Here is a 26,267-nt window from a genome sequence, read left to right on the forward strand (position 1 = left end):
TCGACTTTTGGACATACCTATTTATTCATTTGTTAATTTGTATGTATGTACTCTCGACTCGAACATTAGACCTAAAGCTCTCCCCAACCCCTCTCAATGGTTCATACTGGTATTATACAAAAGCACTATCACCGAGCTAGCCCGGCTAGCTCAATCGGTAGAGCGTGAGACTCTTAATCTCAAGGCTGCGGGTTCGAGCCCCGCGTTGGGCTTTCTTTTTTTGCTTTTTCTTTCTTTATCTCTTTTCTCCCCTTGCCCCACTAATTAGATGTTGAAGATGACTATTAATTACTTACTAGTTACCTACCTACTACTATTAAATGAGGTGACTGCTTGTAAACGAATTAATCTTCCGTCTTCTTTCAGTGATAGTGGAGGTTTGAGTATGGTTAATAGCCTAATTACCTAGTGAGGTTTGTTCATGTGTAGGAACATAGTATAACATTTGATGTAAATGGATTGTTCTTGCTAAGGGACAGACAGTTTACCGGGTTTCAGTTTGCTAGGGGATATCTGAGGGCTACATGTCTATGTCAGGAGAATGCTTTCTGCGAGGCATCAAATCATATCAGTCTATTGCTTGCTAAAATAAAGTAGTACACTTGCTAGCGTAGCGACTCATCAATAGTTCCCCCCATAGTAGTCCTGACTATGTCCGTTCCCACGTCCATAACTGGAGTAAGAACTGTAGGACTGTTCTTCGTAACCTCCAGGCGGGCCCGGAGGAGGAGGGGTGCGACCAGGTGGTGGGTAATGATGGTGATGACTATGATGATGCTCTCCATGGTGCCTCCGCTGACTTCCATTGTAATCATCATAGCCGCCGTAGCTGTCAAAGCCAGATGGGGGAGGAGGAGCTGGTTGGTATGATTGCTCCTGGCTGTGATGATACTGACTCTGGCTTTGACTCTGGTACTGGTGCTGGTAGCTGCTGTACTCATGATGCGAGGACTGGTGATGCGTAGTATATTGAGACTCCACGCGAGATTCATACTGAGTTGGGTTCTCGGCTTCCTCGGTCTCGCCTCTCGTGCCTCCACCTACCATCAGATTGGAGAAGGCGCTGTTCAACTTGTTGAGATTGGAAATCCCCGGGATGGGAAGGCTGGACAGCTTGTCCCAGGGGAGAGGAGACGAGCCTTGCTGCTGCTGCTGCTGCTGCTGCTGCTGAGGCGGACGCTGCTGCTGAGATCCGTGGCTGTGTCCTGCAGCACCAAATCCACCACCACCGTGTGAGTGTGAATGGCCCCCTTCCTCGCCGGTGCTGTTCTTTCCCTGTCTTACTCCCTCAGCGCTGAGAACATCGTTCAGATCAGCACCACGGTCCGGCCTGGAGTCAACCCAGGCCTGCACGGCTTTGAACATTGTGCGGTGAGCTTCGTTGTTCATGTTGCGCAGAGCCGGGTGGTGAAACACCTTCAGACAGTCCTCCAATACCTGATCATCGGAGACGTCCAGGTTCTGCCAAGCGTACAGAACCCGAGGTGCGACGTACTTAAGAATAGCGGAGGCAACATGACCGGCTGGCTCATTGAGAATGTTAGAGAAGTGGTCCTTGGAGAGTAGCGAATGGGTAGGATCCGTGCAGTTGGGGTCAGTCCACGGCTCATACTGGTGCTTTCCGGAGGCATCAATCACACCGGAAGATCCAGCTTGCAAAGACTTGGAAGCGGCGTTGATGAGGGGGCGGATAAACGGTGCCAGCAGAGACATAACGAAGACGGTCAACGTCTCAGTGATCTTCTCAACGATTGCCTCCAAGCCAGGGATCTTCTCAATAATCGATGCGAGCTTGCGGACAACTTTGTCTCTGAATTCAAGAATGGGATAGATCTGGGCAATGGTCTTGCTGGGATCAAAGTCCTGTAGAGCAGATTCAGATTGGGAGCTCTCTCCAGGTCTTTCATTTTCGTTAGCTCTGTAAGTTGGGACCTCATCATCGAATCCTCGACTACGCGGAGCGCTGTAGTCATCCACCTCCCTAGAGACGCCGCGCGTAGTATAACCAGAACGAGCACCATAAGAGCGGTTCGCAGACTCCTGAGCTTCAGAACGACGCTTGAGCTCCTCCGCCTCCTCCACCAGGTCCTTTGTCCCGGGAATATTGCCCAAAAGACCAGTGAAAGCACCAAGAGACCCGCCAGAGGAGTTTGCCTCCGCATCTCCGAGCGCAATGTCCATCTCGTTGACTTCCGACTGAGTAAAGTGATCGTTGGCTTCTCCCAGCACGGAGTGGAAGAAATCAACCATACCAAACGTTCCAGTCACAAGCGGAAACACATGGTGGCCGCGAATATTCATCTGGGTGTCCACACCAGTGTGAGGGAAGACATTGCGGAAACCCATCTCACGAAGCGCAAGTTCAATATAGTTGGTATGCGCTGCGAAATCTTCCAACGTATGGAGACCTTGGCCCAAGCACCGAAGCGCTTCACAGAGATCTTCCTCGTTCCCTTTCTTGCTTCCATGGGTATATGTGCGTCCATAATGAATGCTGCGAGCCAAGCTATACTTGATATAAGCCGCGCTGGTAGCCCATCCGCCCTCCTCGTTCGCAATGTAGTTCTTCATTCCAGTTTCGGGGTCGATATCCAGCTCGACCTGGCGGACAGGGCCCCGCAGTCGTTGATCGAACTCGCGAGCATCCTGATTATCGGCATAATCCTTAGGGTTACTGCACAGGTAAGATCATAAGCATACATTCAACAAAACATGGAGGATCGGAGAACGACATACTCAATATGCTCCTCAGGACGATAAACGCCCAACCTCTCCGAAGTGACCTCAAACTCAGCCGTCGCATAGCCGAATGTCATGAAGGACAGAATCCAGACCAGAATGCGAATAGTCTCAGCCGGGAGACTCTTCAGCGTACCCACGTCCATAGCTTGTGAGCTAACAGCAAAGTATCGATCAGTATGAATCTCCATACAACAAGGGCGGAAATACTCACTAATCGCGCAACCAGTTACCAAAGTACACGCGCTTGACCATCATGGAGGTCCACTTGTGGCCCTTGATGAAAGCGATGGTCTTGAGCATGTCCTCGATATCTCCATGGCGCCAGTTCTTGCCTTCAACGGCGGAAATAGAAGCGATGTCTGCGCGTGTTAGCAAATTGATGATGTATACTGAATGAAGCAGGTGTAAGCATACTTCCAGCTCCAAAAGCCCAGGCTTGGTTGGGGAGTACAACAAGCAGCAGACCCAGAACGAGCAGGGCGTGAGTGCCCAGACTCATTCGCGGAGCCATAGCTGTAAGTAGCGTTCTGCGGGTGATGCAGGAGAAAGAATGGACAGGAATGAGTCTAGAAGAATGACAGGCTGCAGAGGTGGGAGACGTGCATGCAGAAGCGAAGGAGAGGGGGTTAGATAGCAAAAAGAAAAAAAGCCGAGAGTTATCTTATCTGCAGAATCAACAGACAGAAGGAGCTAAGCTGCTACTAGTTGGGACAAAGACAAAGCGGGCCAAATTGGGAGAAGTCCAAACGGCACGAGAGCGAGGGGTACGTAGTCCGTTAGTAGTGATTTGATGAACTTGTGTGTCATCGATCTGCAACCGGTGACCAAGCTAGAACTAGATTGATACAAAGTAGATCTAAGGAGGAGGAGGAGGGGAAGGAAAGACCCTGAAATGCCCCGCCATCGAGTCAAGTGGGAGACCGGATCATTGCGATGATGATATGATTTGGTCGCCGGTGGCTTAGAGGCTGTCAGCTCGGCTGTGATTGAGGCCCTGCCACCTTTTCAGATGACACTTGCCAGCTGAAAATTCCCATACGATAAATACAAGCGAGGTGGTTTGTTTTTCTTTTCCGTAATAATGTGGTTTCAGTGGGAGCCATGGGCGTTGTCGGTGGCTTTGCTTGGCATTACTCCATCTGACCATTGTTGATATGGTTTTCTCAACGGAGATGAAGGTAGATTTTCGTATTTACAATCAACAACACATGGAGTAGATACTAAAAACAGCCACAACACTACTACCCTTCCTCAGCATACATAGTTTGACTCTTGACTGTATCAGTCTGCACCCTTTCATCTGCTCAGTCACCGCAGTCACCGCTAACAATCGGAACGGGACTGCCAAGTGAAGACTTTCGTCATATGGTCCTTGCTCTGTTGATCGTCATTCTCGGATGTTGGGAAAGTGGGCCCTTTTTACCAGCCACTGGATTGGTTGTCTGATTTGTTTCGGTAGGCGCTGAATGTGTAATTTTCATCAGTCATCGTGATTGAAATGTCCGGAGAGCAATCAATGAAAGCAAATCAATGTGTATGACAATAATTACAGTCTATTTTATACAACAAAATTTACTATATGTACAACTTTGTATGTTAGTAGATACTAACCACTAGTCAATCACACAATGTAACCATGGAATGAAAGGTCAGTGCAGCTTACTGTCACTAAATCTCTCCCCCGCCCTGATGACTGATCGATCAGGGATTAATTTGTGCCCGCCGCGGGGTAATCAATCAATCAGCGCCGGACTTGAGCCCATTACTCAGACTTACCCCAATAACACTAGTTACAAAGTACTAGTAAACAGTGATCTCTTCAATGCTTATCAGACCACAAAATTGAACAAGTGGAAGGGTAACATGTGGCTGACAGACAAGGTAGCATCGCGTATACCACATTGTTGTGTAATGGGAACAACATCCCCCATATACCAGTCAACCTTCGAATAATAAAGACACCTTATATATACCATTGTCCCAATCCCAATTCCATTATCTTTTGTAGTTCAATTCCAGTGGAACAACAATCTTCTCTTCCCCGCCTAACTTATCTCCCCGCCATCACCCCGACATAACCACCTCAACCACAACCACCACCCCCAATCCAACCCACCACCAAAACCAACAATGACCTCAACTCCCCACCTCACAGCCCTCCAACGCGACGGCTTCGTCGTAATCCCCTCACTCCTCACCGCGGACGAAATCGCCCACTACCGCACCACAGCCACGCACGCGACCACCCTCACGCGGACCGGAAAATGGCCACACTTCCGCACAGTACCGAAGCAATTCCCACCATGGCCGACGACCCCTCCTCCCGCCTCCGAAGGCGGAATCTGGGGTGTGCAGCACCTCCTGCACCCGGAGATGCCCGGGCGAAGTGAATTCGCCAAGTTCTATTTCTCCGAGAAGGTGCTTGCCGTGGCGGAGGAACTACTAGGTCTGACATCAAACACCAACACCAACGGTGATACGCCCGAACCATTGGTAATGGAGCTCTTCAACCTCCTCGTCGCGCCGGAGACCAAAGATTTCGAGCTGCGCTGGCACCGCGACGATATCCCCGAGACGGCAACCCCTGAGGAAGAATTGAAGATGCTGCAGGATAAGAGTCCGAATGGGAAACAGTCGCATGCGCAGTATAATCTGGCGTTGTGTGAGGATTCGTCCTTGATTGTGATTCCGGGGTCGCATAGAAGGGTGCGCACGGAAGTGGAGCGCAATGCGGCGCCGTATGAGCCGGAGTTGCCTGGGCAGTTGGTTGTTCAGTTGAAGCCTGGGGATGCGGTGTTTTATGATAGTAATATTCTGCATCGCGGGGTGTATAAGTGTAAGGAGGAGGGTGGGGAGGAGACGAGGCTTACGTTGCATGGGAGTTTGGGGCTGAATGCTCCGTCTGAGGATAAGAAGGTGAGGGCTACGGCGGTGTTGCAGCATGGGGTTGGGGCTTGGGTGCATCGCGAGGATGCGGCTTTTGGGATTGGGGAGAGGCCGGAGAAGATGCGTGCCAATTTGGTGGCGATGGGGAGTGGGGAGGGGGTTGGGTATTCTTTGCAGGGTTAAGAGGGTGCAATCGGGGGTGGGTGTTTTGTAAATAAGGAGGAAGGATGTGGATGTAAGGACATTGTGTCCCACCGAAACTTCTATTCATTAAGCATGCATATGCATCGAGCTCGAATATCAAGAACATTCATATATATGCCCAGAAAGAGGGTATCGTCATAAAGAAGAATAATGTACCCGCCGCTATTTTGACGCCAAAAATGAAAAGAGCATAGGCATAAAGCATGTCACGGCCGTCACATAGTCTAATCGTATCGTCATCATCCGTCTAATGGTCGCTGTCCATACACATAATGGAAGAATATGTAGATGTGGTAGGTGGAACTTGCAAGCTCCGCATGCACCTTCTTCACGAAGGCTTGGGCTTCCTCATAGGTGTATCCCAGAACACGGGTCCAGAGAGCTAGCGAATATGGCTCGACCGAGTCATATAGAATCAGTTTCCCCACTCGTCCGATCTCCTTCAGACGAGGGGACTTTGGCCACGTGCCTACAGGACACTACTTCAATTAGCTGAATCCAAATCCGAAAAGAACTGTAAAGACCGACCTTGTAAATATCGTCCACAACGTTAACGAAACCAGCGCGTTGCATGTAACCCTTCACTTCAGGGGCAATGTTCATGCGCCTCCCAAATTTCGTACTTGACTCTTCCAACTTCTGCTGCAGCTCCCTGACCATAACAGCATCTTTGCAGGTGCCGTCATCGGAATGTACCCAGGTCTCAGATTCTTGAATTTCGACCCAGCCGCCGGGCTTCACATTCTCGTAAGCCTGACGAAGGAGCTGGCCCCAGTCGGCGATACTGCCACCCAAGCTGCGAGCATGGATATAGTCGAAGGGTTCATTGCCGATGTAGGCCCAATCACTTTCCGCATCATCAACAAGAAAGCTGCAGTTTGGCGGCGCCCACTTGGGCTGAATCGGACTTAGGTCGGTGCCCACGATCTCCGCGTTGGGAAAGTCTTCGGCCATTTCCAGCGCCCAGATGCCCGTCCCCGTGCCGATATCCAAGATGCGCTGGGGTTCGCCTATCGGGGCGCGATATAAATCACCCCCCAAGAGGAGCTTGAAGGCATGATGCATTAATGTGAGGCGATCCTGCTCTTCTTCGTCATTGGGCATGGGATATTGCCCATAGCGGTAGGCGTGATAGCGGCGGCCATTTTCGTAACAGTAATCTCGTACAGATGACGTTATTGAAATATTGGATTCGATGATGGATTGCTCATCTATGAGGGAGTCTTCGTCGCTTGTCTGTAGGAGTCAGTTTAATGGCCGTATTTGAGCATAGAACTCTGAAGTGAGTGCTCTTTGGTATTTGCAATACAATCAAATCACAACTCCGAAAGCATCGCGTCATATTGATCGATGTCTCTCAGGCGAAGTGCTGAGTGGCTGCATAAACAACCGGAGATGCACGCAAAAAATAGAAAACACATAGATTGAAGTATAATTGTCGGAAAGATGGTGGAATGTCTTACATCTACCTGAATGTGTTCCTCTGAATCTGGCTGTGGCATGTTTGAAATGACGGGCGGAGACAATGCGGGAGGAGGGAGGAGGAGGGAGTGAGGAGAGAGTGAAAGAGAGGGAGACGAATAAGTGGGATCTTTCAAAAGATGGCACCCGCAGCTGTGAGCTTACAACGGGGAATTTAAATAGTTAGCGAGAGAGAAGAAGCTGTAATTAAGTAGACAAATAAATAAGTGACGGAGCACAAAGAAGTGGGAAAAGAAGCAGAGCAGAGGTAGAGCAAGAGCAGAACAGAACAGCAATTAACTCCACTAAAAAGAGAGAGAAAGAGAGCTTTGGGAAATGGCTAATTGACTAGTCAACTACTACTACAAGATAGGATAACTAAACTTCCAGGTAAGATACGGGTAACTGCGGCACGGACAGGGGGAGGCGGTCCCGGGGAACAGGCCCTCGGGTCGGTGAGCACACAATATTGGAGGTAAGTAAGTAAGTAGCTGAAGGCTACTACTTAGCTTGGTGCCAGGGCTCTGGGTCGGGGTTGACGCCCGGTATTGCTTGGTATCGTCAGTCAAATTTCAATTCCCGTCTTGTTGGTAACCACCCCATTCCTTCTTTCTATTGGTCGGGTCTTTTCCGGACAGGCCATCCATCATATTGACAGTAACCATGGAAAATGGATCAACTTTCCTTACTAAAAATGTATCTATTTTCAACTACTAACTCTCTTTCTCGCGCAATTAGCCCATCCACACAAGCATAGTTAGATGCTTTCCACAGATTGGTCCAGACAGCCCGCAGTTGCTACTTACTAGTGTGTGCCCTAAAAGAATTTGGAATTGATCCTCTCCCAATCCCCTCACTCTGGTTCCACGCTAGTTGGGATCTCAGCTGCGTAGTTTATGTAACCTCAGACAATTTTTCTCCGCACGCTTGGGCTGTGGCTTGTTGCTAACTACTTTGTAGCTAACTTTACCACAGAAAAAGACAAACAACGATAAATTGTAGATAAGAGGATGACACTCACCACCATATAATACATTACGGATAGATAAAATGAAAATAGTAAACCAACTGACTTCTATACTCTGTAGAGAAAAGACAGTAAGGCTGTCCAGCCAAGCGCTGCCCCAGCCCAGCCCAGGCCAGCCCCGCTCCCCCGTGACGGCTGGTCCCGTTTCGGGATCCCAATCACGCCAGTTGATCAGCCACTTCATCGCATGCAGCTACTACTTACTACTACTATCTATCTAGACTAGGTAGATAGATGAACCAACTAAGTGCTGATGCTCTGGGTCGGGTCTTTTCATCCTAAATACTACCTAGCTAGTCACGATGGGTATCTCCACTAACGATAGTTTGCGCGAAAAATGGTATGATTAATATCATATGCCTAACAGTAAACTAAGCGAGAAGATGTCAGAAGCAGATGTGGACACCGAATTTACTTACACTTCTTTACCAGACTGGTAAGTCCAAGGACCAAATAGCCGAGGACAGAAAGACACACAAACCCAAATACTTACTTAACTACCTACTATGTGATGAATGTGAAACATACACAAAAACAGTACCTACCAGATAATCCTTATCTATCTCAACAGTATAAAATCCCTCCTGCGGTGAAGCCTCTCTCAACTCTAGACCCACAATAAAAAAACTGACAGTGTGCCCGCCACTCCTTAGTTTAACACTTCTATCTACTACCAACTGGTTCATGAACAATTAATCAATATTTTCAAGTAATGCGATGTGTGATAGGTATTAACGTACTTGGGAGGGGGCACGTAATCAATCACAGGCCTAACTAACTAGCTGCAACGTCTATATCGACTTTTTATGGGGCAACAGACGCCTGGATCACTGGGTGGGCTATCTAGTACTTAGTTTAGTGTGTGCACTAGGGATATTTCTTCCTGCAGGAAGCATCATCGTTCGACCACATCCCCCCATCCCCCCCTCTTCTACCCTCAAGACCAAGCCCGAAGGAGTAAATGCATGACTATCGGGATGATCCGGACACCCGGCTACGTGTTGGTTTGTTGTCAGCTGCAGGTGTCTAGCTAACTTACTAACTGACTAGACTAAATGTCAGGTGAAACACTATAGGAAAGGTGCATGGCGTCGTTGACGTTTCTTGGGTCGGGTCGGACTGTTTTTTTCTACTAAATGTGGTCCTACGGAATTGTTGGATCGAAGTGCGCTGTCTTATCGGCACGAGCAGGATTGATTGCGATCATTGATGTACCGCTTGTTCATACAATCATTAGGTGTACCTATGCATGCATTTATCAGGTTTCATATGTGATTACCAGCATCGGCTGAGGGGGGCATAAACAGAACTTGAAAGAAAGAAAGGATAATGTTTGTTCATAAGATGGTATCAACCTGTCGACAGCTGCCAAGCCGGATCAGTTCAAACTTTGCAGCTTCTCCTGCTCGGCCGGAGTCAAAGCTGCATAGAGCTGCTCGAACTCAGGCTTGGTGGCTGCTTCACGGAAAAAGTTCAACAGGAAGGCCTGCGTTTCGTCGTCGCGTCTGCGTACCCCGAACACACTTTCCGATCCGCCCTCGCCGAATGCCATCAGCTCTTGCTTGGTGACACCCAGATTGAGGTCAAGGGTGTTGCCGGGCATATCTTCCCATTCGTCGTCATCATCGCTACCCTCTTCCTCCAGAGCAGCCGCCGTGGCCGCATCGATTTCCTTGTTGCCGGATGCAGCAGCCAGCTCCTCAACAAGGACCTTGATAATCTTCAAGGGAGCCGTCACTGTAGTGTACCGGTCAGGGTTGTTGCGTGTCTGGGATCGCGTCTTGATACGGCCAGTGTCCTGGATAATGAGATCACCCTTGACCTGAACCTCGGACAAGCGAGGGTCTCCCAGACTGTACAGAGTTGCTAGTGCAATGATGTTCTGTTTGATTTCATCATAACCAGCAAAGTTGACCGAGTTTTCGAGCCACTTGCTCAGCACTATGGGAAGTCCACTCTGGCCGCCGATATCGACTTGCGCAAGGAAATCCACAACCTCGCGTGCGCTGATCAGAGTGAGACGTGCGAAGACAAGGATCAAACTCTGGATAAACTGAGCCTGCTCCGCAGTAGCCAGTCGCTGGGCCACAGCACGGAGAAGCTGCGGTAGATAAGGACCGAGACGTTCGGAGCCTGCTTTTTCCACCAACTCCGCAGCCAATTGTCCAACCTCGGTCGCCGCATTGTCATCAACCGACGGTCCGAGCAAGCGGTCAATAATGATCAAGGCAACTTCAGTGGCTTCTTTACCGCTCTGCGGGTCTCTCCAGGCGACAAACTGGTTGAAGTCATGAGAGAGCATATGGCGGACGGCTTCTGTAGCCGGACGGATCAGCTCCGCGTCGGACGAATCGAGCAGCAGGCGGTTCAACTTCGGCATGACCGTCTCCACGAAGCCGGCTGGCAAAGGCTCCAATGCTCCTTCAGCGAGAGCACGGATTAGGTCCGCAGCGAAATTAGTCAAAGCATTTTCCTGGGTGAGGTTGCCGACGTCGATGGCCCCGGTCAGGGAAGGAAGAACCTTCTCGCATAGTCGAACGAAAGCCTCTTCCCCGTTCTCGGCGATAGCTTCAACTATGTCCTCGAATGCTTCCGTGACGATCATCGTCAACTGGAAATTGGTGGCTCCGCTGCTGGCAACACTGAACAGTAGATCAATGGCGGTCGACGACAAAACGACAGTCGGGTGGACCATGATGGTATCGCGGAGCGTTTCAGCAATGGTAACCTTCAGGTCTTCACCCTCTGACTGGTCTGAAAGGTCATGTGCGGAAACGAACTGCGACAGAGCGGAAACAATGGCAACTTGGAGAGGGACCGTGGCACTGGAAGGAAGCGAGGGCATAAGATCCTGCAGTGCTCGAATACAAGCGACCCTGACCACTTCAGATTCATCTTCGGTGATTGCTTTAATGGTAGCCTCGAGGTAAGACGCAGCCGTCTGCTGGAAGGAGTCGTCGGCGACCTGGCACAGGACTCCGGCAATGAGGTAGCCCCGCGCTCTCAAAAGATCTTCTGGTTGCTGGATGGCATACTGAATGAAGTTACTGATTCCATTAGCTGAGCCAGCAGGTATACCTTGCGAAACTTCGTTAAAGTCCCGGAGGAGCTGATTGAGAATGTAGAGGGCCGATTCTTTCAATTTCCACCTTCACGGAGCGGTTAGTCTTCGTTTGAAGCGTCAGGAAGGGAACTCAACTTACGTAGAGGACGCATCGGAGAACACAGTGTTCAGGTATGCGTGTAGTCCTTCAACTGTCATGCTCTTGAGCCATTCACCAAGCTTGATCACCAGATCTCCACTGCAAGTACGGGGCGTGTAGTTGGCAGTAACCGATGTCTCCTCCGAAAGGAACAGAGATACATCGATATCCCATAGACCTTCCTCTTCTGATGTGATTTGAGCATAAGAGGCGACCAGCTTCATGATTTCGGGAAGCCAACTTGTTGTTGCCGCCGACTGCCCAGCATTCTGTAGCTGCTGTTGAAGCTCGGCCTTGACTGGCGGTGCCTTCAGGAGCGTCTGAATCAGATCGAGTTCCTCCAGAACCAAGAAGTCCAAAGTATACGGGAGTCCGTCGACATCCTCCATACGGCCCTGTCTCTCATCTTCAATGTAGAACTCATGATAAGCAGACTGTATGTTGGACAGCTCAGTCCAAATAGTTGAAAAGTATACCGGGCTTTGAGCTGTCAAGAGACCCGGGAATACCATGCGAATTTTCATCAAGGTCTAACAGATCAGCGATTAGCGTGAATCAGCAAAAGGGGCAGAATGGCTGTATACCTTGACCACTTGCAACTTCAGACCAATGACACCTCTCCACTTGGAGGGCACCTCAGCGTCTTTAGATTCTTCATGCGCACTAGGAGCTTGTGGTAGGGGTGCCTTCAGGGTAGAGAGAAAGAATGGAGACCAGCCACCAAGTACTTCGTCCATAAATTGTTTGACAGCCGCCTTGTGTTGTTCGAGGACCATCTCCAATGTGTCAAAGCAGGCCCGGAAAACTGCGACAGCCAAGGCTCTCAACATCGGCTTTCTCGACTCATTGGTAGCGACGTTATAGAGGCTAGTGACAAGATCCCGAGCAACGTTGAAGAACTGTTCCTCACTGAACCCAGTGTCCACCAGATCCAACAGGACCTTCAGTGCACCGTGAAGCGCACTGGCAGTGCTGTTCCCATCGTTTATAATGTGAAGCAGAGAAGGCAGGAGTTCTGGCCACTGTTCGGGGAAGTCGGCGCTGGCGATCTTGCTCACAGCATAACTGGCAGACGACTTGACCTTGCGCTCGGGAGTTTCGGTAATGGTAGCTAAGTCCAATAGCGCCCGTCGAAGCTGAGCCTTGTTTGCATCGCTGACCAGGACCTGTCCTTTGAATTCGTCGAGAACTGGTGACCAGGATGCGGCAATGAAGGTCCGAAGAACAGAAAGGGCAGACTGGCGGAGGTTGGTGGGAACGGAATCGTGAGAGGCTATGGCCGCAAGTGATAGGGGGAAAGTCTCGTTGGAATAAAGGCGTAGAAGCTGAAGCTCAGCGGACTTTCTAGTATCGGAGACCGGCGACTGAGTGTCTGCCAGCAATGTCAGGAGCTCTTGCTCCATGTTGATAAGGAAACGTAGGTGAGGAGACGGAAGAGGGTCGATAGGAGTATAGTCAAGAGTTGTCAAACAAGGGGCCGGATCTGGATTCAGGCCCAATCTTTGAAATCCTGGTGTTTCAGATCACAACAGATGGCTCCGTCAAACCACGCTATCGGGAACAGGAGGATTCAGGTAGATGGCTCAAATCAATATCAATCGCGAAATGTCGCGTCGTGGAGGGGCAGAAGACGAGCGGGAAAGGGAGGCGGTGAGGGGTAGAATTTCCCCCAAATTAATTTCCAGTTTGGTTTGGTTTGGGTAGTCCCGCGGGCAACTGAGACAACAACTATAGGTGAATAGGTAAATTATTAGCGTTTGCTGTCAACCAGACTACGAGCTTTCCCTCATCCTTGTCCAGCTATGGTTATAGTGTGCTGTACTGTGTTTAAATTGTCTATTATCAGCACCGTCTATCTTTCAGCCAGCCTTACTTATTATAGACAGCATGTCCCAGGTCAATGGCGGCCAAGCTCTACCGCATATCTTCCCTTATTTCTGGCTGCTAGCAGTAGAAGAAAGACATAACTCGTGAACTGCAAGACATGGGAGAGTAAATTATACTACTAGAAGTCTTCAGTATCCCTGTGTCCTGTTTTCCGACTCACGCCACTGATCATCGGAGAATAAATAGCCTAAAGCCTACAAGCAACGTCTGAGCATCACCTCCCAACGTCTCTGTACTTTCCACAAACTTAACCGGGCCTGAACATCCTGGAAACCAGGGATGATAATACAGTCTTCCTTACAGAACACATGAGAAACCAATGTATTGCAATACAGTTTGACTGAAGTTTGTTATGTGCGTACGCAGATAAGCCGAACAAAGATTTAGACATTCCCAAGCAGCCACATTCAATAGTCTGACAGCCCCCGGTCTCAAACGATAGATGGATTTTGGATAACCTCCGAGACCGGCGACTTGGTCGAACAAAGTATATGCGATGGCGGGTGTCTTGCTGGCTCCTACATTATCCGGTAGAGACTTCCAAGAAGAAGATATAGCCAATACAAAGGTCTGCCTGATTAGCCGCCCAATTAAGGAGGAGGAAAAGTAGGTGCTGTGTCCACTGAAGTCATGAGCGATCAATGGCAGGTAATCGGATCTTAGTGGTCAATACAGGGTGGGTAGATCTGGCTCGCACGTTATTAGCAAATGTGCTCCGTTATTATGCCCAATACATATCACTCTAGGTTGTAAATGGTTGCCAGGGATTGGGAATGATGACAGTGAAGTCTAGTGGTGCGAGCCTCTTGAACCAAGAAGCAGCAATACCTAGCTAGTTATGTGAAGGAGCCAGGACTGAATCAGAGGCGGCATTCTTGTCTCAGTTGCTGATCTGCCTAGGTCGAAGTTTTCTGTGGAGAAGATCTGGCTTCAATCCAATCATAGAAGGAGGAAAGAAAATCCCTTGGATCGTTGTAAATCCATTCTGGAGCCACTTATGGAGAGTATGATGATGTAGAGAAGCAATAGATTTTATTCTTCTGGGTTCCTGCACTGTACTTTTGCTCCAGCCGCGTATTTGGAGCCCATTTTCTCCCCAGGCTCCATGTGTGCCTAGTGGCCAAATGTATGTTTTATGTACTATGTATCATCGACTGTGCTCCGTACAGCGGTGCAGCAAACTTTGGGTAGTGATCACCGGGGTAGCTAGGTAAGTGGCGTAGATGGGGACTCGATGCATTTCTGAAAAGGATGACAGGAAGGAATTGGAAGGGGGGAGTTGTGAGTCGATCATAGTGGGGTTGATGAGGATAAACCGGCAACTCTGATTATCTAACGCCAGCTGAGGGGCGGAACCGCCCAAAGAAGAAAAGTACTACGTTATGGTGTGGTTTGAAATGTACTCCCGGTCGCTGTATGGAGTATGTTATGTCCATACATACACTTACATCATTACTCATTGAAAGATCGGATACCATACAGTTAAAAGTAGCCTCGGGTATTGTATTTAAATGGATCAACGAGGAACAACCTAGAAGGCGATCGCGTGTGCTAGAGCAATTGTGTCGAGATATTCTAATAATAATCAGGGATCGGGTAATAATGCGAACTGGCGACCTTCAGGGCCATGCATAAGACCCGGAATCCGCAGCAGGAGGGGTAAGCTCAAGATAGCTCTCGTATCGCGCGCACTAAGCATTCTTCAGCTTCTCCTCAAGACATTCCGACGGTGAAGGACGATGTTCTGACCTTCAATAGGAGGCCCTTTGTATGATATCGATCTCTGAGGGTATACTGTTTCGGCCGGGAGGAACAACCCAGCAGCAATACATGCAACCACTGCAGAGGGAGTAGATAAATTGGAATGTCATAGTTAAATAGCTAATAATTACTCCGGACTATACTAATCGACTAGTCAACTAGCCAAAACTGATTTGACCTAAATAAACCCCGGAGCAAGCCCAGATTTGATTGATTGAACCTTGGAAACCTTGGGCGACATACGGGGGAAACAGAGTAGTTGTTCCGGCTTTGTAGTAAGATTTCTGGGACGACTAGCTGTTTTGACTTTCGTTCCTTTTAATCTCTCGGAATCCTGACTAATTATTATCGATGCTGCTCCTGTCTTCTACCCCGGTCACCTACGTGTCGATTCAAGTTTGATTTCATGATGATCGGCTCAGTGTACTGGAGTCAGTCATCCCACTAACTGACGAGTCTGGGTCTTGTCGTCTTGTACTGGCGTGGACAATACCAATACGGCGCAGATGCTTACTTACTTACATACCGTCATACATACTGTCATACTTTGCCCAGCGATAATCTTTCATTTTCCTTTGCTTTTTTCCCTTCTTTGCCAACAGAGTGCCTTCCATGAGGTTTGCATTAAGCTACACAGTGCTTGCACGGTGTGGGCTTCTTACTTGTCTCGGGAAGTGTGTAGTCGTAGTGCATCATGACCAAATTCTTTGCCATTCTACCTACATCCTCTGTTTCGCCCCCAAGCTGCGCCTGAGGTACCCCTTTGCGTCACTTGATCCCCTCGGCTAGCATCAAACCCCCCACCGAGAACTAGGATGTAGGCAGGCAGACTCTTGGAGGGGAGGAATGTATGAGTTGTAGACTAGTAGAAGGTGAGCAAGCAGGCAGCCTTGGGGAGTGGGTGGAAACAAGACGTAGGCATACATCGGGCGAGGAAGGGACTCCGTACGTGCGTTGCCTTTTTCCCACGACCAGCAGCAGTATGATGATTGCTGCATGGCATCCACACCCATGACGCAACCACGTGACGGGCTGGGAACCGTGACTTGGGCGCCTTTTACCTGGACGACTCGTCGCCCGACAAGCCTTCCCCTCCGAAGGACTGCCTGCCCGCGACTCTCTCGCTCTGCTCTCTTTCTCTCTCTCTTCTCTCTCTTTCCCTCTCTTTTCCTCTTTTCATATTTCTGTGCTTTGCCGGCGCCTTCTGCTCGCTCTCTTTGCAAAATCTCCCTCTCTACTTTTAGTTCTGGGACCTGAGTGGGCTTCCCTGGTCGAAACGGCCTTTTCCCAATCACAACCAGCTCAAGCCAGCAGCCCACCTCTCCCTTCCCACGCCGCCCCCCCCTCAAAGGGTTGGTTTCCTATCGTCTGCCGTCCCTCCTCTCCCTAGACGCAGAGAGCAAGGAATTAAAAAAAAAAAAGACATAATTTCTTCTTCTTTAGCCAAGTAATACTTTTTTTCTCTCTTATTTTAAAAAAAGTTTTTTTTTTTCCAGGAACAAAAACTTCCGAGGGAGAGGGGAGAGCCAAAGAGGAAAATACTAAAACGGGAACTCCAACCAGGGAAGAAAAAAGGGAAAAAAAAAGGAAATTTCCATCAGCAAAGCAAAGCAGCAAAAGCAGCAACATCGTCGTCGCTGTCGTTATCGTCAAGCCAGAACTCTTCTCTCCTTAATCCTATCCAAGATCTCGTTCACGCCGGTTGTCACGATCTCAACGACTCCATCCATGCTCTGAGGTCTGCTTGTTTCGTCTCGTCCACCCAACGTATGTTTTAATTCCGAAGTTCTTTCCTTACTTTTCGAACCCCAATCCACTCAACTCACTCACTCACTCACCCCTCCCCTCCTCACTCGCTGTCTTTCCCTCTTCTTCCCTTTCCCTCTCTCTCTTTCCCTCCCTCACACTCGTTCCCTTAAACGACCCTCTTACTCAACTCACCACCACCACCACCACTACCACTACCACCACCACTTCCCTCTCACTCCATCTCCGCTACTTTCCCACCAACGCCCTATCTTAGGTGCTTTTCTCTACCCACCCCCCGCCCTCAATTTTGTTTTTTTCTCCCCTTTTACACAACAACTTTGTTCTTATCTCCTACCATACCATCTCCTTTTCTTACTCTTTCGCTTTATTCCCCCATTTTGTCTTTTTATATCATCTTCCCGAGTTCCGGTTTTATTTCCGGTTCTTCGAACTCCTGTTCATTTCCATTCCCTTCCCCCTCCCTATTTTGACCTCGCACATCCACCAACCAACCAACCACCCCCCCTCCTCATCCCTCCTCCCTCTCACCTTGACTACTCCCACCCCACTCTTTCCCCTCTTCGCCTCACCATCCCCCCTCCTGCTGTCGCAAAGGAATACTTGAGTGGAAGAGAGATATATCAACCTCTCCATGAGTGGAATCGAATATTGTTGTTGACTCGTCTGGAAAAAGGCAGAGCGATGATTAGCCTCAGGGTGGAACAGCACTCAGAATCTCCGAGATCCCGTCAAGACCATCTTTCCCGTGGAAACGACGATACCAGAGCCTACGACGGCAATGCCGATTGCCAGTGAGAGTACCACCGTCAACTCCGTTACTACCACCATGACAACTTTTTCCGCCCCGGTCACCGCACCTAGATCGATGCCCAACAATCAGTCTGCGTTGGCGGCATCCTTCACCAATTTCCTCACCGTATCAATACACCAGATCCTGTTTTTACGTTCGGTCTATCCACGAGCCACGTTCCTCCCCGTGCGGGCGTACAACTATCCCGTCCGACAATCCCGTCACCCCAAGGTGTGTGATTACATCAATGACGCGTCAATTGCGGTCGGAACGGAGATCTTGAAAGGCACAATAACCGCTGTCAGCATTATCATCTCCTCCCTCCGTACGAATCAACCTCTCGAACGATATGCCTTTGATTTATCGGGCTTCCCCCGTGTTCCGGCTGGCGAAGTCAATACCACCTTCGAAGACAGAAGGGAGGAACAAACCAAAGCGGGTGTTCCCGTAACCGACCGGGCTTCCGCCCCCACATCAGTCGACCTCGAAGCGCAATTTCGGGCCTGTCTAGCAAGACTGGCTTCAGCTTGTGCGCGCCTGACTCCCTTGCCTCGGGACGATGAATTCAGTTTCACCGTCTGCATCGAGGTGCGGGAAGATGCTTTACCCCCGGCGGGGACCACAACCGAAGAACAGACATGGATTGTGGCCGAACCGGATAAGGTCCACCTCCGATCGTGCACCGCCCCTTACTCCGTTTCTAAGTTGAGAAACGGCGAGCCGCAACAGCCGCCTCCCAAGGTATCGAATGGACGTGCCAAAACGGTCCCGGTACGACGTGTAGAAGCTGGAGAGCTTCGCCTGGAACTATGGGTGGAAGAGGCACGGCAGAAGTTTAATGAACCGGTGGACTCTGAACATCCACCATGAGCTGCGGATCTCTATCTTATAGCTTGCTGCCGTGTTCGTCTAGTTCACCATTACTTTCTGATTTCAGTGAAACATTTTCTGCTCCTTATCTCATATCTCCATTTATCTCATTCTTGTTTTAGCGTGACCAATGATCGAACATACATGATGGATGAGGAAATTAGGCACTGTCGTCCGAGTGAGCGGCGCAAATATATAAAATGGGGAGCGGACGATTTCTGGGACTCGCATGGCATTACATAGATCTGGTTCATATCTTTCCTTGTCTTTTTGCTCGCAATTTCTTTCCGTCCATTTCTGCCTGTCGTCATTCTGTCACGTTCCTTTTCCCCTTCTATTTCTCTTCTCTATTACTACTTATATCTCTCTTCTTTTTTTTTTTTCTTCTCCTTGCCCCTTTTCCTTTTCTCTTTTACCTCCAAATTTTCTCATCTCTGGAGACGTCTCTATTTCTTTTTCCAAGCATTCTTCATTCTCCTCCCCGCCATTTCCACGGAGTGTTCTCATTTTCATACCATTTCCTATTGTATTCCGCTCGTCTCCTTTGTTGAGCTCTCTCTCCAACTACATGATCCTAGCAAATTCAAATATCTAGCAACTAGCTGCCAAAAAGTTGCCAGCATGGTCCCCACTACTCGGGGAGGGTCTCGAGTCCTGTCCGTAATCGTTAATTTGTCCCCATCGCATTTATTTTGGCATATCCTTGTTTCTCTCGGCGTGTGTTTGTGTGTTTGCCTCTGTTCTTCCTTCGCCTCGCTTTGACTGCCGTGCCCATCTTGGAAATGTGATCCAGTGAAAGGGATCTTGACACGATTTGGCTGCATAAAGTCACGAAACCAGCTGATAATGGGATACAGGCGTCCACAGTGTGTCAGTATCACTGAACTCCATATCGCCTTACATGGAAGAAAAATCAAAGCTGAGTTACGGAAACCGACAGGCACACAGCTGCTGCTATTCGAGAAAATTGGGGTGTCTAATACAATTGGTTGTGCTTATCCATAAGGTTGTCTGATCGATTGGCTATGGAAAAAGAACGCAGATGACCCATCTGTATGGAAGGAAACTTTAAAAAAAAAAAGAGGAGGAAGAAGAATGGTTCCTAATGCATCATGTGAGTTATTATTTTTCACCTGTATATTGTGGCATATATGCGTGTTGGTCATGTGCTATGCTGCCTATCCTGTGAAAGTCTTGTCTGGTTCTCTTTGAATCTCCATCAAACACGGCTCTCGTGGTTGCCTTTTTGACTCGTTGTCAGCGCTTGTTGGGCTCAGTTTTCCATCTTATCATCATCGCCTACGTTGTTCTTTTGTTTTTTGACTGGTGCTGTTACTTTTGCGTCCTCATGACTGATAAGATGTGATGTTATGGATATGAGATAGTGATGAGTAGTAGACTAGGCCGGGCACTCGGTAGGCAGATAGGTAGGAAGTTCCTTTTTATTATCTCAATCTCTATAGTAATACTTTTCTCGATTTCATCTTTGGTGCAGTGCACACTTTTCCTTTTTTCATGTTGTCGTATCGTCTTTATGGTCCGTTCCAGCGCGTTCCGTAGTCATATGATCCCTCTCTTCATGCGGCAGTCCGTCGCTGTAATCTAATCCTGAACAAAAGTTATTGGTGGATTCAATCTCGCTTTATACTAGTTCTCAGGTCATGTAGGCCATATCACGTGATATCATATACGATATCCTACACATTTCAGCTGATTCTTACCCCGCCAGTTTCTTGCATGTACTATACTCCAAGATAACCAGGACATGTGATTTCTGATTTGTCATAATATGATCTTCCTTTTAAATTAGAGTTCTGAATGCGTCGAGGCATCGTAATTACAGAAGAGCTGGAATATATCGATGACTACTTTAAGAAGTAGATGAAGAGAGAAGAGTAATAACCAAGTCATTGATTCATTGGATTATGCCAAAATGAGAATCAGATATCCATTCTAAGTTACCTTAACCAAGGGAAATGGTGAGATTAGAGATGATAGAGAAGGAAATAATAGAGGATTAAAGAAGGATGGATGAGGTAGGGGTGCTGGGTGAGAAGGGAAAGAAGGGGATGGGGGGGGGATGTGATGGAGATAGATGCTAGGGGAATCGCTTCAGTGGTTCAACCATTAGAATAATAAAACCAAGACCTGTGATGGATTCCAACATCCAAGAAAGCTTTCTATCAATAACGGGTCAGTGCTTGTCTGTGTTGTCTTCGTGCTCGGATGAAGCAGGGGTATGATCGCTGTTGGGTGTGTCTGGCAAAAGAGAACATTTCTGCGGAACGCTGAATAGCCGATTGCTGTTATACCGAGAGCGATGCGGGAGGCGAGAGATACGGTGACGGGTTAGACGCTGGATTTGATGTGAAGGTAGGAAACAGGAACTGTGTTTGGGAAAGAGGGAGGGAAGTCGGTATACCAAGATGGGAGCTGCAGTATCGACACGTGTCAATCCAGGGTATGGTGTGTCGCTTGTTCTGGACTGAAACGAGGCGCAAAGGCTTAGCGGAGCAAATGATCGTCCATCAAGGTCGTCGATCAGAATAGTGGTTGGCGCCTGACGGATTCATGTTGATACCACTAGTATCGCCATGGGGGTCTGGTATCTACCCTTCTCGCCGGATCTTGAAGAGGATTGCCCTGATTGTTCACACCCCTATGTACGACGTTTGTAGGCACAGGGCGTCCTGGTGGGTTCGTAGGTTGTCCTAATGGGTGCTGAAGCCAGCCTTGTCCACCCCAGCCATTTTGGATGCCAACAGGTGCATCGAATCGGTGAGCAACAGCTGGGGGATTGGCTCTTCCTACTGGAATAGCTGGCCCTGGATACACCACATGATTGGGCCGGATTGGCGCTTGCCCTAAATGGCGTAAGAGTCCATTGTCAGGACCTTGAAGGACGTGCGACATATTCGCGGCCGAGTCTTTTGCGTCATGGACTCGCAGCTCCTCCTCCTTTAAATCAGGGTTTTGTGCCAATAAACTATCGATAGTGTCTTTTTGAGCTTTCTCAATCTCTTGTAATGAGCGTAATGCTGGATTGTCATGGAGGGGACAGTGGGTCGGAGCACGCCCGAAATGCTCGTACATTACTCGGGAAATATCTCGTCTGCAAACGTAGCACATTGCAGTCCGGCATTTGGAGCAAATCATCCTGTTGCAGCCCATCTCCTTGACAATCTTCACTTTGCATTTGGGGCAAGGGCGGATCAGAGCCTCGCTCATTGCCTCTTCGACTAAGTGACGTTGAGGAAGATTCTTCTCTTTGTTGGCTTCTGCGCAAGTGCGCGGGATATGGCTTTCCTGCTTGCAGAGACGACAACTAACTATTTCGCATTCAGGGTTTTTGCATACGAACTCGCGGTCCTCTTCCACGGGCGGATAGATGGCTTTAAATTCACAGAACGGACAAGATTCAAGACCTTCCAGCTCAGCTTGCTGGATCTCATCTTGCTGCTGAAGGCGGTCGAGCTTTTCCATCAAACTCTCGCCGATAGCTTCTTGTAGCCGCGCGCGAGAAAACTTTGCCTGACAGCCACTAGTATCGACACACTGGACTTGATATCTCATAAGCCCAATTTGAGTCTCCGCAGACTTTCGAATGCACGCAAAGCAGAAGAGATGGACGCTATCACCCTCACAAGGAAGTGATCGGTTCGCTGGAACATCGAGGTAGCAACACTGGCATTCGATGAGGTTCCCAGCTCGGCTGTGTTCTTCTTCGTTTTTGATCTCAGCCTCTTGCTTTTCCTTCTTCTTGCGAATGGCATCTTTGCGGGAGAGTGATGATCAGTATGTATCCCTTGTTATCAGAGAGAAATCACTTACCGTCCTCCTTTTCAGCTTTCTTCTTGGCGGCTCCTAGTTCGCGAGCCAGGTTCTCAGCAATAGATACCTCATCATCCTCTTTGCCCAGATTTGGTACATTCGAAAGCCTTTTGCTTCTCAGTTTTGTGTACTTTCCCGTCTGTTCACTCTCTTGAGAATGTAGAGTGAGATACGCGGCAAAGAGCTCTTTTTTCTCTGCCAGAACATCCCGAATATGTTTCATCGGCATCCACCCAAATTCTTGGGCTAACAAATTGGCTCTAAAGTAGAAGGTCAGCGTTTAGGATTTCATGATTATAGGCGGTGCACTTACGCTAGTTGGACGTATGCACGACTACCTCGTTGTGGTATATCTCGCAAAGACCGTATCGTAGCTTCCTCGTCTGTGTCCTCAATCTTACGTTTCTTGGCCTTTTCCTGCTTAGGATAGCTAGGATGCCGTAAGATATCTTCAATAACACTTTCCTTCAATGAATCTAGGGGCGGCGCAGGTTGGTTCTCTTGGGGCTTCTTATGAAGTTCGATCAGCTCTTCCACATGCTGGTGACTGATGCCCGGAAAAATGTCTGTGATCTGCCACAATAATTCATCGTCCAAAGTGAGATCGATGTAAACTGCTTCAGAGTGCGTATTGGAGCGTGATGAGGTTGACGTGGTGGCAATGGTCGATGGGCGCGAGGAGGCTCCTGACTCGATCCCTGACTCAAGACGATTGTAATCATCATTATCACTGTCTAGGATGTTGATTATGGATTCATGACTGTTGCTGCTTTTGCTGCTGCGACTGCTGTCGCGACTAATCTGCCTTTGTTTCTTCATTGGTTGGTCATAGTCAGGCAAAGGATAGAAACCGTGCTCGTACAAATCCCAAAGCAGCGCAGGGTTGTCATCCAGAGTGAGATCTGCATTTGCATGGTCCATATATCCCATTCTTATAGGAAGCGCAGAATACAAGGGATTGGTGAAATTGGGCCCCTCCATTGTTCTTGTTGCTTTGAGCGAAAAGAAAAAGCGTTATATTCCTACGTTTGAAAGTTTCTGAAACGGAATCCAAGGTGAACCAAAGGATCAGAGCTGATGACAAAAGTAAAGTGAAATTGAGGGCCGCTAATTAGCTGTGGTTGGTTTTTATTAGGGGAAGGAAGTAGTGGTGAAGATGTTAAATGAAGCGTTGCCTGGAGAGGCAGACCCCGCGATAATTGAGGAACGTCGGCAACAGCCGTATATCGCTCGGGAGAGTGAAAGTAATGTGATGGGGCTATCTATGCTCTATCAGTCTGAAGGGCGTGCGGCTGTTTGTAGAGCAATAAGCGTACAGCCAAGGCGAGCTTGGCTTATTGTCTTGTGTACACCTGACAAGCATGAATGGATGATACACAAAGGCTGTCAGTGAACCTACTCAAGTGAGGATCAGGCTCGTCCGAGGCCACCACCCAAGCAAGGCCGAGGAAACCAGCCCACAGCCTCTGAGTGTTTGCAAGGCGCTATCCTGCTACCAGGTCGCTAAATTTGTATAGGAAATGTTGGTGAATGGAGAGATATTGTCTAGAGGTTGATCATCCGAAGGCCTGGTCACCCAACGGGGAATAGTATCAATAGGCCCAAGATTGGCACACACACAGTGGGGCAGAAGTCCGTCAACAATGCTGGGGAAAATCCTATCTACAACGGGGGTAGTTCCGTTGTAAGCCGTAGACTAAGACACCGATCAGGCAAGTAAATGGAGGAGGCGTCTCAGCCCGTGACGCTAGACGGAGAAATAAGAAAGCAGCCGCCACCATCCAGACGGAGCAGCAGCAATTGCGAGAGACTGAACGGGGATTCCTCGAGTGGGAGAGATGGTTGGGGGGATCCAGAGAATCAAACCCCCGCCGGGTCTGACAGCTGCCCCACGTGACAGGTACCGGTACTCTCCGACCGCCTGCCCAGTATGGGAACTGTCTTGTTTGTCAAATGCCTACAAAGGGGGGGAAAGTCAAACAATCTGACTGACTCATCACGCGCATTCAACAGAACTAGAAAGTTAATATCAAGTTCCGGGCAGTTTGATCATTCCTAGACAACTCGATCCAAAATAGCTTGTAGCCCATTATATTCCACGGCGTCATTTCAATCCAACCCCGGTAGTCCCCGAACCCCAGACCAGATTTCCACCCATTCCGGCGAGCCCTATGCCCTAAGGAATTGTGTGGTCATCATGCGCCGCTCGACGTCACGGGGCATGAGACGCAACCCAATCCAGGCAAGTCCATCCCTCAGCTTCTTTTACCGCTGCGCTTGTCGCCGCTTGTCGTCGGCTGTCGGGGCGAATAGAATCAGCTGCCTGCGCGTCCAGTAAGTTATCCCGGGCACGTCTAGTTTCTTATCCTTATCGGTTCATCTATTATATTCGGTGCCCCCCTTGCGGTCTTGCGCGGACTCCGGTCAAACACCTTCGGAGTTGCTCCTTTGCTTTAAACATTTGCTTTCTCTGAACGCGCCGTGTAGTCCTTTCACCACTTCTCTTCACTGGAATCGCTTTCACCCTTATACCCAAGTTCCTCCATCAGACAACAAGAACGAACCCCTCTTTCTACCAAGTAGACATCAATCATGATCGCTGCTGACAACTCCTATTTCAACGGCAAGGAGCTCCCTCAAGGGGACTCCCCTGACCTGGTGCTGGTTCCTGCCACCCCCGGGGAGCGGATTGAGTCCATTCGTCTCAACAGCAAAGCATGGAAGGGCCGTCTGGACCTTGAGACGTATATCACGCGTGAGAACCATCTGTATCAGCAACGGCTGAATAAGGATGGCTTGACCTGTTGGATCTTGGTTGATCGCAAAGAGCCGGAAGAGCATAGAACGATCCTCGGTTCTTGCGAAACATACCGAAAGAAAGCCATGTTGGCACATGACGGTATTGTGGAGGACGTCGCAACTCATGGTATTGGAAGTGTCTATTGCCGGCCGGACTTCAGAGGTAAAGGATACGCCAAGAGAATGATGCAGGAGCTGAGCGAGAAGATCGAGACTTGGAAGATGGAGACAGAGACTCGAAAGCGTTGCCTTTTCACAGTTCTCTTTTCTGATATCGGAAAGGACTTTTATGCTCAATTTGGTTGGCAGCCATACACGTCATGCCATTTTGCCTTGTCGCCCATTTCCGAGGAAGTCTATGCCACTGCCAATGCTCAGGCAAATTTCCCAAAAACAAGGATTTTGACACCGGAGGACGTCCACGAGAGCATTTGTAGTGAGGAGGTCTTGCAAAAAGAGCGTGAACTGTTGAGGGCGGCCTCTCAAAAGTCATCAGTGCCCAGAATTGCGATTGCACCGAACTTCGAGCACTTTGAATGGCACTGGGCAAGAGAAGAATTCTATGCGGAGAGGATATATCCCGACCGCGAATTGCCTCGCGCAAAGGGTGCTGGAGAAGACAGTGCCGGGGTGTACTGTGCCTGGAACAGGAACTTTGGTGAAACGCCTGAGGAGAATACCCTGTACATTCTCCGATGGGTGTACGACGAGCCCACCTCACCAGAACAGGGCGAAAAGGTTGTGAAAGCCATGGCGGCGGTCCTGCGACGTGCTCAGCTCGAAGCGTGCAGATGGAACATGGCAACAGTTGAGTTCTGGAACCCAACGCCGCTATTGAAAAAGGCAGTTGCCTTGCTGGACCCCAAGGCCGAAGTAGTTCACCGGGAGAAGAGCAGCATCGCGTGCCTGAGATGGACTGGTGCCGAGCACGGCTTGGGTGCAAACGTGGAATGGCACTTGAACGAGAAATACGCCTGGTGCTGAGACACAACTGCTTCCACCCTGATAATCTTCATAATGCCTCTAGAATTAGAGC

At 49.1% G+C, this 26,267-nt stretch overlaps 7 protein-coding genes and 1 non-coding gene across 8 annotated transcripts; 4 read left to right on the forward strand and 4 right to left on the reverse strand.

Moving 5' to 3' along the window:
- Positions 1-139: 139 nt before the first annotated feature.
- On the forward strand, positions 140-212 carry AtWU_t60. Its single transcript has one exon. It is a non-coding gene; the product is annotated as a tRNA-Lys (tRNA).
- A 409-nt stretch (positions 213-621) lies between these two features.
- AtWU_02388 (Het-C domain-containing protein) lies at positions 622-3,253 on the reverse strand (the record flags this gene model as incomplete). Its single annotated transcript, XM_035497502.1, has 4 exons — positions 622-2,674; positions 2,737-2,895; positions 2,954-3,101; positions 3,157-3,253. 4 exons carry the CDS (start codon positions 3,251-3,253, stop codon positions 622-624), a joined length of 2,457 nt encoding a protein of 818 aa, XP_035353395.1.
- A 1,619-nt stretch (positions 3,254-4,872) lies between these two features.
- AtWU_02389 (phytanoyl-CoA dioxygenase family protein) lies at positions 4,873-5,811 on the forward strand (the record flags this gene model as incomplete). Its single annotated transcript, XM_035497503.1, has 1 exon — positions 4,873-5,811. One exon carries the CDS (start codon positions 4,873-4,875, stop codon positions 5,809-5,811), a length of 939 nt encoding a protein of 312 aa, XP_035353396.1.
- Positions 5,812-6,071: 260 nt separating this feature from the next.
- Positions 6,072-7,334, reverse strand: AtWU_02390 (class I SAM-dependent methyltransferase; the record flags this gene model as incomplete). Its single annotated transcript, XM_035497504.1, has 3 exons — positions 6,072-6,311; positions 6,361-7,068; positions 7,296-7,334. The coding sequence occupies 3 exons, from the start codon at positions 7,332-7,334 to the stop codon at positions 6,072-6,074; spliced, it is 987 nt and encodes a 328-aa protein (XP_035353397.1).
- Positions 7,335-9,698: 2,364 nt separating this feature from the next.
- AtWU_02391 (putative importin beta-5 subunit) lies at positions 9,699-12,926 on the reverse strand (the record flags this gene model as incomplete). Its single annotated transcript, XM_035497505.1, has 3 exons — positions 9,699-11,469; positions 11,524-12,053; positions 12,108-12,926. 3 exons carry the CDS (start codon positions 12,924-12,926, stop codon positions 9,699-9,701), a joined length of 3,120 nt encoding a protein of 1,039 aa, XP_035353398.1.
- Positions 12,927-17,719: 4,793 nt separating this feature from the next.
- AtWU_02392 (putative mitotic spindle checkpoint protein (Mad2B)) lies at positions 17,720-18,601 on the forward strand (the record flags this gene model as incomplete). The annotated part of the gene is made up of 1 exon (XM_035497506.1): positions 17,720-18,601. The coding sequence occupies one exon, from the start codon at positions 17,720-17,722 to the stop codon at positions 18,599-18,601; it is 882 nt and encodes a 293-aa protein (XP_035353399.1).
- A 2,583-nt stretch (positions 18,602-21,184) lies between these two features.
- On the reverse strand, positions 21,185-23,413 carry AtWU_02393 (E3 ubiquitin-protein ligase RNF216; the record flags this gene model as incomplete). Its single annotated transcript, XM_035497507.1, has 3 exons — positions 21,185-22,374; positions 22,433-22,692; positions 22,746-23,413. 3 exons carry the CDS (start codon positions 23,411-23,413, stop codon positions 21,185-21,187), a joined length of 2,118 nt encoding a protein of 705 aa, XP_035353400.1.
- A 1,611-nt stretch (positions 23,414-25,024) lies between these two features.
- On the forward strand, positions 25,025-26,215 carry AtWU_02394 (uncharacterized protein; the record flags this gene model as incomplete). Its single annotated transcript, XM_035497508.1, has 1 exon — positions 25,025-26,215. One exon carries the CDS (start codon positions 25,025-25,027, stop codon positions 26,213-26,215), a length of 1,191 nt encoding a protein of 396 aa, XP_035353401.1.
- Between the last annotated feature and the right edge of the window lie 52 nt (positions 26,216-26,267).

This window comes from Aspergillus tubingensis (assembly GCF_013340325.1).
Source record: "Aspergillus tubingensis WU-2223L DNA, scaffold_3, whole genome shotgun sequence".
NCBI lineage: Eukaryota > Fungi > Ascomycota > Eurotiomycetes > Eurotiales > Aspergillaceae > Aspergillus > Aspergillus tubingensis.